Below are 15754 nucleotides of genomic sequence, written 5' to 3'. Positions count from 1 at the left end.
TTATTGCGTTTGTGAATTGAGCCAAATTAAGAATGAGGGGCCAGAAACAAGTACTTTTATCTGATTTCTGAATAATAACATGAGTAAAAGGCAATGGATCACTTTTAAATTGTTCTACAAGGTGGCATACCCATAAGGGAAACTTGGGATTGAACTGGAACCTTTTAGGAATAAGGCGCAAAAAGGTGACCACTTTAATTCTTGTCAAATTCTAATCCTGTGTCAAATATCTAATCATCAAAATTCAAAGCTGTATCAAGTTTAAACTGTGTGTCTACACTTGCCCAAACTATTCAGGGTTCAATCTCTGCAGTCATATCAAGCTGTGCACAATGTAGCATTTTACGAACAAGGCTTTAATGATATGTAAGAATCAATACGTTTGTCTGCCTGCCCTCCATTTATCCATCATCTATGTACCCTATAAGTGGAACTCCTTCTAAAATGGTGATTGGATTTTGATGAAACTTTATTTGAACGTAAATATGAATGAAGACCATTACCCTGTAATGCTTACAAAGGGAAGTTAATCAAATTTGAAGTTATGCAATTTTCCAAGTACTAACAGGATGTATTCATTTTGAAATCCTCTTCGCATAAATTTGAACATTGAACTGGATTGCACGGTGTTTACTTTTCCTTAATATATTTTGTTTTTGATTCTACTTTCCTCAGCTTTGTCTTTGTCTATCGAGTTTTAATCATTTTGTATTTTGATCATGGTTTCAAATTCTTTCAGTAGAAATGAAAATGATTTATTATTTATCACAAAAAAACACAAATATATTTTAATTTTATTTTACAGACTTTTCGCATGGTCTTTCAGTAAACATATGTTCAGCATATGAATGTTCAAGATGTATTTTTAAAATAAAGTTTTTATGACATCTATTGATGAACATGTACATGTATGAATAAAACCATAAGATCCTTGTAATTTAAAATCATGAAACTTTTATTTCTTCTTTATGTTTCTTCTTTTTCTTTTTCTTCTTTTTACTTGTCTCAACTATATATTGTTCATTGTCTTTAGTGTCTGATTTTGAATCAATTGATAATGCGCTATGTTTCATAACAAAGGCAGGTGACACTGCTGCTGCTGCAAGTCTCTCATCTTCAGAACTGCAAGAAAAAGCAAGAATTTTTTAGACCATAAAACAAAAATTAAATGACAAAAGTAATCATTATTACATACATCTCACAAGCTAATCTTCACAATTCATTCACATCAGAAAAAAAAGTTCTGATACAATGACAACTTATGATTTTACAACAGTGATTGTGCAATCCATAAACTGTGAAAAATTTAATGAATGACAAAATACATGTAGTATGGAATTGTCTCCCTTAGTTACTGAAGTTTTTTGGAAGATATTTTTTTGTTGAAAATTTTAAATATTTTAGTGTCATCTTATTACTTGAATTGAAGTTTTCTTTTGGCTTAAAAACCCTGTGTAAGGTAAAAAGACATGACATGTGTAAAATCCAGTACTTAGCTATTTTGATATATCCTTACGATTGACTTTGATGTCACATACTGTAAAATGTAATAAAAACAGAGCTGGGAATTTCAGAGCTATAAATAAATCAAAAAGCTAAAATTACTTGTAAAGCAATAACAAAATCAGAATTTATCACTCCCTGATAAGGGATATTTCACATCACTTGGCAGCTCTATAAATATCAAAGTCAGCAAATAAATGAATTACTGTGTTAATCTTTTAATTTATTATATACATTGAAATGATATATCAAATGTTCCCTGTGAAACAAATTTGTTTATTTCAATGTTGGACTTTCTCCCACCAAAACCTCACAACAAGAATATCAATCTGCTGTTCACAAACTTTAAAATTTATGTTGAAAACAGCAATAAATAATGGAGAAAATTTACCATCCAATTATTTTCTATATGTATTTACCTATCACTACTGGAACTGTATGTTCTCTTTTTCGGTTTACATTTTGCTATTTCCATCTCAGTATTTGTTTCACCATCAGTTTTCAGCATTACTGTTGATGTCTGAAATAGCTGAATTCCTAAAAAAGAAAAGTAAACACATACACTTTTTTTAAAATAAATTTCTGTAATCATTTTTTTTAATTAAATAATCCTCATCTCAGTAAATGAGTTTGATTAATAACCATTTTTATGAATGCTATTGATGATTCTATGGATTCCATGGAAACCCTCATAATAACTTTTAAAAAAATCTGCTTACTTTCACTGAACTCAGGATATACATTAACAATCACAAAATTTAGAGTTTTTATGATTTAATAAAGAAATGCATAATAAAATGACTTCTAATTTTAACTGATTTAACTTTAGGAATTAGTCTTAACTAGTCCTGCAATATCTATTTTTTCAAAGTATATTTTAACCGCTGAAGTTTTTTATATCTACGTACCAGTATCATCTGTCAGCTGCATTATACCATTTGATCTTTCTGCAAGTTCTATCTCCCTACAATGGGGAAAAATTACTTCATTACACAGACATATTTTTTTTTTCACAAAATGTCTGAAAAAGGAATTTTTCATGATTTTCTGAGTTGAGCAAATAAAATTTGTGACAGAGTTCATGGGAAATTAATGTTAATCACGCCTTCACATTGTTTTGGTACATATTATTTGGACAATATTTTCAACTTGCAAACTTTAAACAATGTTTAATGCTTTTCTTGGGCCAGCTGCATCCTGTCCAGTGGTGTGAGGGTTTCCTTGTTGTTAAATGAAGACCCATGGGTGGCCTTGAGTTGACATTTTTCATCCTAGAGGTTTGTTGTCTCCTTGACATATTCACCATATTCATTCTCCTTATATTCTTTATACAAACAAATTGAAGGCCTTTATAATATGACACAATATTTCATGATTTTCCCGAGAAATTCATTTATATTTCAATTTTTTTTATGTACCAGTATTGTTTTTAAGTTCTCTTACCTATCTAACTGTTCTGAAAGTTTAGTTGCTACAAATTTTTGAACACCTGGTGGAAATGCTGAACATTCATGATCCTTATCAGTAGCACTTGGTCTAAGGAAAAATAATTCAAATGTAATCCCATTTCTAATGTAATCCCATTTCTAACGTAATACTGTCAGGTGGAATGCAGGTGCACACACTGTACAGTAAGTTGAGATTGGACAGCAACAAAAAAATGGTAATAACATTCACTCTATCTATATAAAGCCACATATCACATTTGAAATCAATTCATTCAGAGGCAGGAAGTTGATATTGGACAACCAAGCTCAAAACAGCATCTGACGTTTGAAAGTCACTCTAGATGTTGCAGCCAGCTCTCTCGGAAAATGCAAGAATGTTACATAGTCAGGAAAAAGTGAATGATTTTACGTTACATTTTCCAATTGTCAAATGACGTTTGATTTGAATAATGTCCGAGAATTTTGAAATGCTTGTCTGCAGCAGTTAGTAAGAGAGGAAACTTGAGTGAACAACAACCAAAATCACATATAAAGCCAAGTTCTAAATTTAAAATCAATCCATCCATTGGGAGTCAAGAAATATGTCACAAAATTGGATAGGTAGAATGACAGAGGGACAGATAAGGTGGTTCTAATATACCATCCATTGACTGAGTGGGGTATAATTAAATTTGGCAAATGACATTCACATATCCATTTAATCGTCTTCAGTCCGTGAGGCAATTTTTCAAATTGATGATTAAAAAAGATAGTACAAGTATAAATTTTTAACACATATTTCAGTAGAGTATTAAAAAAAAAATTTAGGGATCTTATTCTAAAAGTTCTATGTTTATATTTTTCATTTTAAATACATAATAATTAAACATGTCTAAAAGTAGACAGTCTTAAGAAATACCAGGAGAACATCATTTAAGGAGGTAGACCTAGGGTAAGGGACGTAACTCTTGAAATCAGTGATATGATTGTATCATATTCAATTCCACCAGAGCCTATCAAGCTTTCATTTCAAACAGAATGAAATCAGTCCAAGTTACTATGATGCTTACATGAGACTGATGTAAAATGCTGAATACAAATGTTCCTATAATTTGTAAGAGTTGTGTCCCTTATCCTAAGTCTACCTTCTTAATGATTTGTATTCTTGTTATCATGTAATGGCAATGGTTTGCACTAGCCAATTAAAATATTCAAAATACATACGGTAAGTTGTTTCTTCATAATGCATTTAATCTCAAAATAAAAGAGTGGGCATTTATATCTTTGAATGTGTTTACTTGATAGTTGAAAATATCAGATATATATATATATATATATATTGTACAGCTACATATGCTAGAAACACATACAGAATATCGGCAGTTTTGAAGGCGAGACAAGATATATCACAGTGACCCGCTAGAGTGAAATGTGATGTTCTGTCAAGACATTCAAACCAGACGTTATTCTGTTTATTGGCAATGTTACAGTCAATTTGACGTAAATTAGAAATTGCTAACATTTTTCAGTATCACAGCAGTATTCTGTGATAGAAATTATAAGGTAGTAAGAGCAATAGCAAAATAAAAAAGTTGCCGATAAAGAGTTATAAATAGATCGTTTGTAAGTTATACCTTAAAGACTGTTTTTCCTTCACTGAATTCCTTAAACCAAGTTTTTCTTTCCTTGATATATCTTTATATTCTGAATTACAAAAAAGAAGAACTTTGCTACATGTAAGGAATTGATAAATATCTTTTAACAATTGCACATACACATGTTGAAATTAGCAATACATTGATAGAAGGAAGCTAAATGGTAGAAAAATTAAATAAATAGAAAAAATAGAAATTGTGGATATGATTTTCAATGATGCAAAAGAAATTCTAGAAGATAGTGAAAAAGAAGTAACCCATATGTTTATCAAGATGTTACAGCAGAATATGTAAAATGTTGGAAAATGATTTTAACAAAACCAGTCAGCTCCTTTAGAATTGAGGTTGTGAACTTAAAATTTTCAGGAGAGGTTCAGGTTTCATGTACATCACATTGATAATGAATAGTTATATGCTTCTGAAGGGAGCTAAATGGTAGAGGGAAAAATTGGTTAAATGAAAATTAAGGACCTGATAATACTGATACAAAGTGGGTCAAAAAACACCCTACATGAAGGCAGAAAAGTGTTTTCCAGTATGAAAATTCACTCTTAACTCCTGTGATACATATATAAAGAAGATAAACTGATCTGACCAAGCAACTTCAAGACTATTATGGGGCATTTTACATATTAAAGATAATATATGAGGAGCAAATTCATTTGTAGAAGCATTTGCTTCAAAAACTACATTTTTACAATTGAAAGATGACAAACAACCCAAATTACATATCATATTTCATATTCTTTTTTTTTAATATTGTATGTTTTAAACATGTATTTCCAGTACTATTAAATATAATATTAACATGAAGCTAAGATATCATAGAATAGAAAACTGACGGTTTTGTTTCAATATTTGCCGTTATGATCATTCAGCGTCTAATCTCAATGCATGCAGAGTCATAAAAGTATCCTGAGAAAATTACATTCGATTGTTACAAGTACCATGTGTGGATTACAGCACCTACATGTAGTGATTATTGTGCCATAGGCCAGAGATTGAGGAAGTTGTTATTGTTTATTAATTAAGTACTATATCTTGTACACTCCCTGCTATGTGTAAATAAGCAAGTGAAACATGCTCTTAAATGTATAAAAATCTGTCTACAAATTTATCATTTTAACCACTTGAGAAACTTTTCATCAAAGCAAAACAAAAGAAGCTTTGAAATTTAGTCAAAACACCTGCTATACAAAACGTTTATAAGACCAAGAAGTTATATATAGAAGGATTCGCATCTCGTAATTTATCGCAACATCTCGCATGGCAAGATTTCAGTATACTAGCCACAGCCGCCTATACAGTCAAAATTAGGACTTATAAAACATTGATATCACATAGGCAGGGGAAGCTACGGCTATAAACATCCTTATATACACCGACAGATCTTTTTTTTTTATCAATTGAAAGGAAATGCAAGGCCTAAAAAAATGTTTTGATATATTGAATTTAACCACTTTAAACGAATAAAAAATGACCCAATATAATCTATAACTTATTAGACATAATTAATACAGCTGTTTTTCTTATCAAATTCTTGCACTGTGGAGAGGTTGGTCATTATCTCAAGCGGATGTTGATAAATGATGTAGCATGGCCTATTCCGGCTGATGCATGCAGCTGTGTATCTATTATACACACAGTAATAATGCCTGAGTTCCATACAAAGTTTTGCACAATTGTGAGGGGTCAAGGGATTCAACTTTTTTAATCCCAAACCTAAAAAAGTGTTATGAAAGATGTGCAAGATGGATACATAATCTTTGAAATGCAAAACTGGATATTAAGTCTTTTAAACATTCCCAAAACAAGATAGTGTGTGAAAAACACTTCTTCACCATTGTCATCACTCTTTGTTAACTCAGCTGCTGCTAATTCCTCCTCAGTATATTCATGTTCAAAAAGATATCCTGCACAATTCAATTCTTGCGATTCATTTCTAGTATTATTTTTATCAGTGAGATCCATGTCTTGAAATTACTTTATTAATCTACAGATATGTGTATATTCTTGTGGAATTTACTTTCAATCAAATAATGCTAGTGAAACATAAATAGACTAACAAATGTCATAAACAGCTGTGCCTGTTGGGAAATCTCTGATAAGGGAGATAAATAAATCTACAAAATGTCTGCCTCCAACACAGTGCAATTAGCATTGGATTAATGCTGATTAAATGATAATTAGCCATAGTGTAAAGATAAATATTGCACATGTGTATAGCTAATGGTCCATTCTTTAATATAAACACTTTAATTTGTTGCCCTTGCATTTCCTTTAAAACAAATTTTATGATGATCTTTTAGGTTTTGATGAAGGAGTTTAAATTTTAAATGAGGAGGGTAACCGCCCTCGAAGGCGGGCTATGCAGTAGGACTTAAAACAAAGGCTGGGAAAGCTACAATTATAATATTCCTTGTATACACCCTCATACTATTTCTGAACAAATTTTATGACGACTAATCCGGTTTGGAAAAAGGAGTTTGAAGTTTTAACGAGGAAGGAAGTATGCCTTCGAATGTGGGACCAGGTTGAAAATTTGGTAAGAGATTGACGTCCCAAATATCGAGGTATTGACCAAAACAAAACATTGAAAAGTCTTGAGGCAACTTGAGGTGGAATATTTTAACTTGTTTTTCAAACCATATGGATCAGAATACCTACATTTATCGAGATGAAATGTTGAAGCGATGGAAAACATCCACCATTAACAGGGCACGCTCATCATCAGCGTAATACATCAAGGGTAATCTCACTGTATATCGCCCCAAGCAACATATTTATTATTGTACTATGTAAAATTGCATGAGATTCCAATCCTTGCTATATGTAAGTCCTTGATAAGACCCACGTTTTTTTTTATAGGATCTTCTCTGTCAATTTACATTAAAAAAACCTACTCTCGGTTGTGAAAATACAAGGCATTTTATGTCGAACTGTTTGACCAAAAAGATATCAAATATCAGGAATACCTTTTGCTGGTTTCCATAGATGAAATAATCCTAAATCACATTAAGCAAACATTGTAATTGAAAGGAATTCAATTTATTTACAAGGGAACCCACTCTTAAGGCAGATGCCTTCCTCATATCATGAGATATCAGTTTATTGCAAATCTCTTGTATATTAAAGTCTCTGATAGTACAACATGTATTAAACAGTATGTATGTTAGTTCTATAACATAAAACCATGCATTTTATGTTTATCTTTCATGTTTTCATCGGATATTTTCAATTTTTGTTTACAGACAAAATGCGCATTTTGACTATGAACAAAAAATGAAAATATCCGATGAAAACATGAAAGATAAACATTAAATTCGAGGTTTATGTATTTTTAAATATCATTAGCATGAATTGGATTTTTTTTTAGTAGATAATAGAATATCAATAACCATTCTGTTGAGGAGTAGTGACTACTGGTATTTGATGTTGAACAAAGCTAACAACAGCCTCTGACAGTCGTTTCTTCTCCTCAGAATCCTCAACAGAGCTATCAGAATCAGACGATGTTGACATGCTGTATCTTTTCTTCGGGCTTCATCGTAGAATCATGAAAAGTCTTGAAAACTCCGAAAATGAATCTAAAAATCAAACAAAACGAATTTGTGTTTCGTTTTGAAATTGCTGTGACAAGTAATTGAAATATTTTATTTGTGTTTCAGTGCAATTTAAAAAGAATTTGATAGGTCAGATTCCTTTACAAAATAAATGAAAAAGATAATTTATATGTTATTGAATATAAAATATTTATGTTTCGTTTCTTCAGAAAAAAAAGATCGGTTTTAAATAGTCGGAAATCTAATAATAAAATGCTATTTTCTTGTTAATTTATCAAAATAAATGTAACCCAAGAATATGATAGATTATTACAAGTACCTAATATTGGGGGATTTTAGTACTAGAAAAGTCTAACGGTGTTAGTAAACAAAAGAAGTGGAAATGAACATAATGCGCATGCGTATAGTCACAGGAAGCTGGACATGCGATAAGTAGGAACACACTTTCTTTGAGAATATTTGTTGTTTTTAAACAAATGATATAACTTTTGTGTGGTTGAGTACATGTTGATATGTGACAAAATTATCCCATCCCTCGAAAGGAACACCTGACACAAAACGTGCAAGATGAAATTCGTCGAAATCAACGCCTTTTTCACCTGATCACGTATCGCGCCAACATCAGCAGCAGAAACGAATCAAATATGATGCAAGTTCACGAAGAATACGGCATACTAAGTAGGGCTCAACTTAGTTTTGACTACCTTCACACAAACTCGTAAGTTATATGTTACTTCATTGTGACACATTTGCTACAAAGCATTTGACTTAATTCTTATGACTGAGGAAAACAGGTCAAAGAAAAATGATTGTTGCCAATGTTGGTTTCCCCTAACATGGGAGAAAATATGTGGCCAGGCAGGCAGGGATTTGATTTTTTTTATAGAGCAACAAGATAGGCGTTTTGTTAAATGATGGGGTTTCTCTCAACTCTCACTCTAATGATATCTACACTTTGTAGGTCTGAAATGTTCATACTACCTAGATGTTATCGTTGGCTGTAATTTTGTTATGCTAAATACACCTATTTTGGGTAGTAACCTTTCTTAAGCAGCATTAAACTCCAAGCAACTATCTTTACTGTAATCCATCAATTTTTGTATACATGTGCAATTATTGTTTTGTAATTTCATGTTTTCCTTTTGTTTTTTTTGGTCATGTATATTTCCTTTATAATTTTTCTATGTTTGTTTCTGTGTTAATACAGTCGACTCCACTTAATCGCATATCGCTTTATTGCATATTTCGGTTATTAGCATAATTTTCTCCTGCACAAAACCATTTCCTATTATTCTATTAGGGAAAAAATCGCTTATTTGCATAGGCCTTGCAGGTGCATTTCGGTTTATTGCATAGAGAATTTTGCCTCATCGAGGTAAAGACAGGGTTTCCCAAATTCTATTTTAAGCCTTCGGGTCATAAATATGTCAATCATATTTATTGTTGTAAAAACTAGGTTATCATCAATCAGGAGGTGTTAATAATGGATTAAAAACATAATGGACATAAAAGACAATTTAAATGATTTCTAATTGCATTAAAATAAACAAGCACCTAGGTCAACAATGACTTCTGACGACATGCCAAACATCACCTTATGATGCGGCTTGGGGTTCGGCTTGGGATATTTTTTGTCGCTATTTAAATTCTTCCGACTACAAATGATTATCAATGTAAATTTAATTTTATTTAATGAGCTGAACAGTTTTTAATGAGCTTGGGTTACTAGGCATAAATATCAACCGAGAATTTAAAATCCTCATTCATTCAGTACAATGTCTAATGAAATTCAACTACCCTAAGGTGCCCCATACTATCCACACTTCATAGGAATATATTGAGGTCAATGACACGTATAATACACAACTATCAGTGTACAATGATGATTTAACAGAGGAATAAAAAGGCACAGACCATTTCAAAAGCCCAGAAACTGCAAACATTGATGAATATTATACTGAATCCTGTCTGAAATATGAAATATGGGATTTTCTTTCATAGAAAGGCCAGGAAATTACTTCGACTATTTATAGATGAGAAACACGTGGTTTTACTTATAAATACATACGACGTAAAGAAGGTCAACAAACAAGATAGACACAATATATATTATTATTTATTGATAAAAGAACAATGTTGAACAGTGATATCCCTGGTTGATCCACAGTATCGTCGTCTTACCTGAACTCACACTTCCGGTAAAATCGTAATTTCGGTTATAAGAATAGCCCGGTTATTTGCATAATTTTTACTGGCAAATAGGCTATGCAATTAAGCGGAATCTACTGTAGCATCTTGGTTGCTTTGATATAAAATAATTTTTCATGCATGAAATCAAGAAAACAGCTGTGTTCTATTCATTTTATTCAATGCTTCCTTCACAGATGTGCTACGATCGCCTTACGTAGCTTGTCATGAGAGAATCGGTTCCTGTGAATATCTGTAAAAAATGTGGCTAAGTTTTAGTATGCAAAAAGTTATGCATAAGCTGTACCTTGCTTGTTTGCTAGCATTTATGCAGAAGAATTGCCTGATTTCTTGCACTGGGAAAGCCTGTCACCGTTCCAGATGTGGTGAAGTTTCTGTAAGTTCTTCCAAATTCGGAGAGCTGTAATCTTCATTCAAGGGGTGAAAAACACTTCACATTAAGAAACAGTTTTAATGGAAGAGCTTTGGTGACCAAGATCGGTGACTGGGAATAAAAATAAAATGGTTCAAGAAACGCTGCAGAAAAACAAACCTGGTAGATTTTCATACTATTTTTTTTTTAATTTGTTAAAAAGAAAAAAGAACAACCTGGCAGGTTGAAAAAGACACAGTCAGGTTAGGGGGAAGTCAAGTCCGGGAGGAAAAACAACAATCATTTTTCTTTGGCTTCACCACCATAGGGTCATTGTTCTGGCTTCATACGAAATAAATATTTACCTCTTAAATATCATACATATCACGGCAGTGATCGAACCACCGCGAGGGGTTGTTAATTGAAACCCAAAATTTTGTACTGGAAATGTTTATTGTCAGACGTGATGTGATTTCAATAATATTAAATATGGATTTCGCAATATATAACATTTATCCATTCGCAGTCAGAAACGCAATATTACGCAACACTTCAACAATAATCCATGAGTGAAATCCCTTTGATACTGCCTATAAACATCTACGTCAAAACTAAAAAATACAATAAAATTGTGTGAGTACAAAACCATGTTCATGAAGCATCAAAACAATATGAAATAACACACAATTTACCATGAAAAATTACGATAAATTCGGTTATAAAGTATTTCGAAAAATCAATAAAATAATTACTTGGAGCCTCACGTTTATTTACCTATCAACAAAATCGTAAAAATCAAACTTGACAAAGAACTTTTTAACTTGAAATATCATAGAATTAAGCTGATTAATTATAAATCTACGCAAAATAATGAGATATGGATGCATACGATCAATATATGCCAATTTAAAAAGAAAATATATGTGTAAACAATCGTCAATGTTGTCGTTCTAAAAATAGTTGTTCAAAATCAATAACATTCAAATAAAATGTACTCACGATTGAAACAATGATATGAAAATATTATTTACACTAATAATATTACGATTACATACCTCTTTGGGCTTATAAACTCTAAAACGTAAATTAGTTTCGTCAAAATTGCAAATGGCGTAAGATATTTCAACGTGTCCATTTTAAATAAGGAATCGTACTGGATTAAAATTCCGGAAAACAGTTAACATTTACAATACACATGTGTTCTACCTGTGTTTCTTACTTGTATGAGAGCAGGAAGTCAACATGAAATGATAGGTTATCTTTGAACATCACCCAGTTTCAGGCACAGGGGCACGTTACAAGGCTACATAGGTCATATACAATATCAGGGCCCCAATATTTACATATAGCCATTGCTAGTTGTTTAATCTGATTCCTAGTGTGGTTCTTTGAACTATATCATAAGTGACCCAAAGATAGCTTACAATTTGAGAGAAACTTGTGAAATGAAATCTATACCAACACTTCCTGGTAACCAGTTGTTTTGATTGAAAAATATTTGGGTCATCATGGTTTCAAAAGAGTAATCGTATCAAGGGAACCAAGATTCTAGCGTAAGTCAGCCAATTTTAGAGCGTTTCGCATTCGTGCCATTTCAGATATTGAAAGCAAGTAAAAATCAGTGGCATAGAATATTTGACGATTTACTTATGAATATTCATTGACAGTTGTTTAATCTGGTCCCTAATCTTGTTTCCTGGTCAATATCATAAGTGACCAAAAGATCGCTACAACGTATCTCTTTTCAAAAATATCATACACATGTCTATATGTGTTTTTGCTTGTATGAGAACAGGAAGTTTACATTAAAAGATGAAATGATCGGTTTAATTAAATTTGTGTAATATTACCCAGTTTCCTCTAAAGGAAGGATGAAATTAATTTTAGGGGTTGTAACTGGAACCATTGATGAATAAGGGCTAAAAAGGGGCTACTGATTCTGGTCAAATTCTTATTCTGTGTAAAATACTTAATTGGAGTTTGAAAGGTAAGACCTTTTTTCCCCAATTTGTTCAGGACTCAACCTCTTAGGTCATATCTTATTGCTCCCAGCAAAGCATTTTATTAAAATTTAAATTTATATAAATGGAACTTTTGAAATCACTTTCCAGTTTGGGGTAAAACAAATTTAAAAAGCCCTGTCCTTTGGCCTTTGGTCTCAAGAAACTAATTTTTTAACTATTCAACCTCTGTTGGAAGCTTTATCTAAATATCATGTATCATTCTTGAAAAAAAACCTGGAGAGTATAGGGGTTTGTTTAACAGTAAAATTTCTATATATTTAAAGAAGCATATTTTTCATTTCCCAAGATGAAGGTCATCAATATGTTACCCCCTTTTTTCCACATTCATAAGATGGTTTCTTACTTTGTTTTGATTGATCTGCACTCATCCTTATTGAACACTTTTTGTTTCATAGATTTATAAATAACCATATGTTGTTAGACTGTATAATTGATACCAATGATTGATCTGTCATTTTTCAACTTTTTAGCTCACCTGACCAAAGGCCATGTGAGCTATTGCCATCACTTGGCATCCATCGTCATCGTCATTAACAATTGTATAGAACTCTTCTTCTCTGAAACTACTTGACTGATTAGAACCAAACTTGATATAAATGTTCCTTGGGGTATCATGCATAGAACTGATATAGGGATTTTTGATTCGTCGAAAAACATGGCTGCCATTACTAAAAATAGAACATAGGGAGTCAGACAGTAGTTTTTCAGATATATCTCCAAAACCTTTAGGTTTAGGTAAATTCAGACAAAGGGGTAAAAGTATTCAGCATTATGAGATCTGTCTGTGGTCAAATTTTTGTTTTAATCCATTAAGCCATGTTGGAGTTATTGCCCTTTTTTAAAAGATTTTTGCTATTTTTAATGTTCTTTCTATCAAAAATCTTCTCCTCTGACACCACTTGACCAATTGAAACCAAACTTGGTATGAATTTTCCTTGTGATATCCTGCATAGAACTGATGTGGGGATTTTTGATCCACAGAATAGAACATAGGGGTCAGACAGTAGTTTTTCGCATATATTTCAAAACCGTTAGGTTTAGCCAAACTCTTTCAGTTGCTGAAATGATCCTTATAGAAGGCCTTCAAAAGTCTTCAGGGATCAAAGTTGTCAGGCGACTCCTTGTCGTACCAATTTCTTGAGTCAAAATCGTTGGACATCTCCTTGTTAAATTTATTACCCTTATAAGACGAACTTTGACCAGGTGAGCATTTCAGGCTCCTGGGAGCCTTTTGTTCTTTTTGGTATCTATTGTATAAATCTTATTCATTGATATGTGTACATCAAGATATCAGGTGCCAACAGCATTTCTTATTAAAATCTTACAATGGTGAAAAATCATCTTCATGCCGTAGTGGGGGTCTTTTGAACAAAATTTAACTCACCTAATTTTCAGGTAACAGAATTTCTTCTTTCTTGCAATTGGTTTTTGTCTCACCTGTGATGAAAGTTGTGGAAGGCGAGACTTAGGTTTTGCTGTACGAACAATGGCAATGGCATCTACAAACTTTTGTCAAGTTTTCTGACAAGTTAATTTAAACATGAACCCCTTATGCTAGGTTAATGATATTCAGTGTACAGATGCATTACCATCATGGCATCATAAATTCTTGCCAATTTTATGCATATACACCTGCAGCCTTAACAGTTTAACATTAAGGTTTCTTATAGTTCATGTAGACATTTTTATTTGAATTTCATCCACTGCATTAGTGGAAAGGATTTAGGCCAAACAAAAATATATGTGTTTCCTGTTTAAAATGGCTGTGAAGCCTGTATGTAGCCACGTGCACTTGGTCATGATTGTGTGTACCTTTGACCAGATGATGAGTTTTGATTGGCTCAATAATATATTTACATCTGATTGACATCTCCCATTATGATATTGTGAGTCATGATTACATTAATCTGGTTCCCAGGTCAGTATCGTAATCGACTCTAGGATCGCTAAATATAGACTCAGGTCACAACGACGGATATGCAAAATCTGAGTAAATTGCCGCTTATGAAATAAAATAAAAACAAAGATGAGATTATCTTAATTAACTATAGAATTGTGCATTTATATCGAAAGATGATATAAGTAATTTGGAAAAATGTTTTTATGTATTTTCTTTAAATTTGAATATTGGAACATATAAAAGTAATTAAAATTACGTCATATTCCCTCATCCAATCAAAAGACAGAAGACGTCACTGGTGACCCTGGGTTATATTTGAGAGAAACTTGTGGAACGAAAATATTACCCAGGCTTCCAGGTTACGATTACATTTGATCGGTTTCAGTCGTAAATTGGTTATGGTCATTCAACTCTGACCAGGTATCAACACAATTGTTTAATTAGAGAGAATATCCGTTGCTGTCAAACTTTCTGTCGGTTTTATTTTTAACATACAAAACCTATGCGCTGAGAAAATCGCCAACAGGTTATTTTTGTCGCCAAATCTAATAAAATAGCAATTTGCAACATTGGTGTAACCCTTCCCCGTATCTGTTTCAATGCCAACAGAGTAATTGTAAGGAACGTAATATAACAACTTGATTATTCAGGAAATATTGGCGAAGCCTAGTGATCTATGTATAAAAATGCCAGAACGAGATTCAAGTAACTCCGGAATTTTTGCCCCAAAAAATGCTAGAGTCTGCAATTCACCTTTAAAAAAAATAGGGACGGTCGGGAAACTGGAAACACATTTAATTTTTATTTGGCCTTACAGTGCTTCCTCTCTATAACACCCATCTTCAATGGCTGTCCCTCTTTTATTGCCATAAATTTCTTTAGTCCACTTTTCCTAAAGTTATATAGATTCTGTACAATTTATTCCATCGATATATCCCCAACCTCTTATACCACCACAATTTAGCTTGGCCCAAAAGGTGGCAATATCACAGTGGTGCACTGTATTATTTTTTTCACTGATTCTTCACTGATTTTTTTTTCAGGTTAAAAAACTTAATTAACTCTATGAATCTTGTTCATCCGTCAGTTGCTTAGTTCATTTTGTAGTGGTAACACAAAAAT

General features: G+C 32.3%; 2 protein-coding genes across 3 annotated transcripts in view; one reads left to right on the top strand and one right to left on the bottom strand.

Moving 5' to 3' along the window:
• Positions 1–782: 782 nt before the first annotated feature.
• On the bottom strand, positions 783–8525 carry LOC148606427 (uncharacterized). The gene is made up of 7 exons (XM_088544647.1): positions 8468–8525; positions 7984–8172; positions 4565–4634; positions 2947–3039; positions 2412–2467; positions 1923–2040; positions 783–1122 (listed from the first exon to the last, which is right to left on the bottom strand). The coding sequence occupies exons 2-7, from the start codon at positions 8105–8107 to the stop codon at positions 945–947; spliced, it is 639 nt and encodes a 212-aa protein (XP_088400773.1). The 5' UTR covers positions 8108–8172; positions 8468–8525; the 3' UTR covers positions 783–944.
• Positions 8526–8551: 26 nt separating this feature from the next.
• Positions 8552–15754, top strand: part of LOC148606426 (ATPase MORC2-like) — a 58432-nt gene continuing 51229 nt past the window's right edge. For both annotated transcript variants that reach the window (XM_088544646.1, XM_088544645.1), the window contains exon 1: positions 8552–8866. In XM_088544646.1, coding sequence (XP_088400772.1) covers positions 8793–8866 — 74 coding nt within the window. In that variant the 5' untranslated portion in view covers positions 8552–8792. The remainder of the gene's footprint in view (positions 8867–15754) is intronic.

The sequence above is a fragment of the Perna viridis genome, chromosome 9 (assembly GCF_037379345.1).
Source record: "Perna viridis isolate PV_CMFRI_1.1 ecotype Kerala chromosome 9, ASM3737934v1, whole genome shotgun sequence".
Lineage (NCBI taxonomy): Eukaryota > Metazoa > Mollusca > Bivalvia > Mytilida > Mytilidae > Perna > Perna viridis.
This window is presented reverse-complemented; position numbering and strand designations above follow the sequence as displayed.

Excerpts from the sequence above, each read along its gene's own strand:
- LOC148606427 (XM_088544647.1), bottom strand. The coding sequence starts at position 8,107 with ATGTCAACATCGTCTGATTCTGATAGCTCTGTTGAGGATTCTGAGGAG. Across the intron at positions 4,635-7,983 it reads CACTACTCCTCAACAGAATG|AATATAAAGATATATCAAGG; the intron begins GTTATTGATATT and ends TTTGTAATTCAG. Across the intron at positions 2,468-2,946 it reads CTTTCAGAACAGTTAGATAG|GGAGATAGAACTTGCAGAAA; the intron begins GTAAGAGAACTT and ends TCCCCATTGTAG.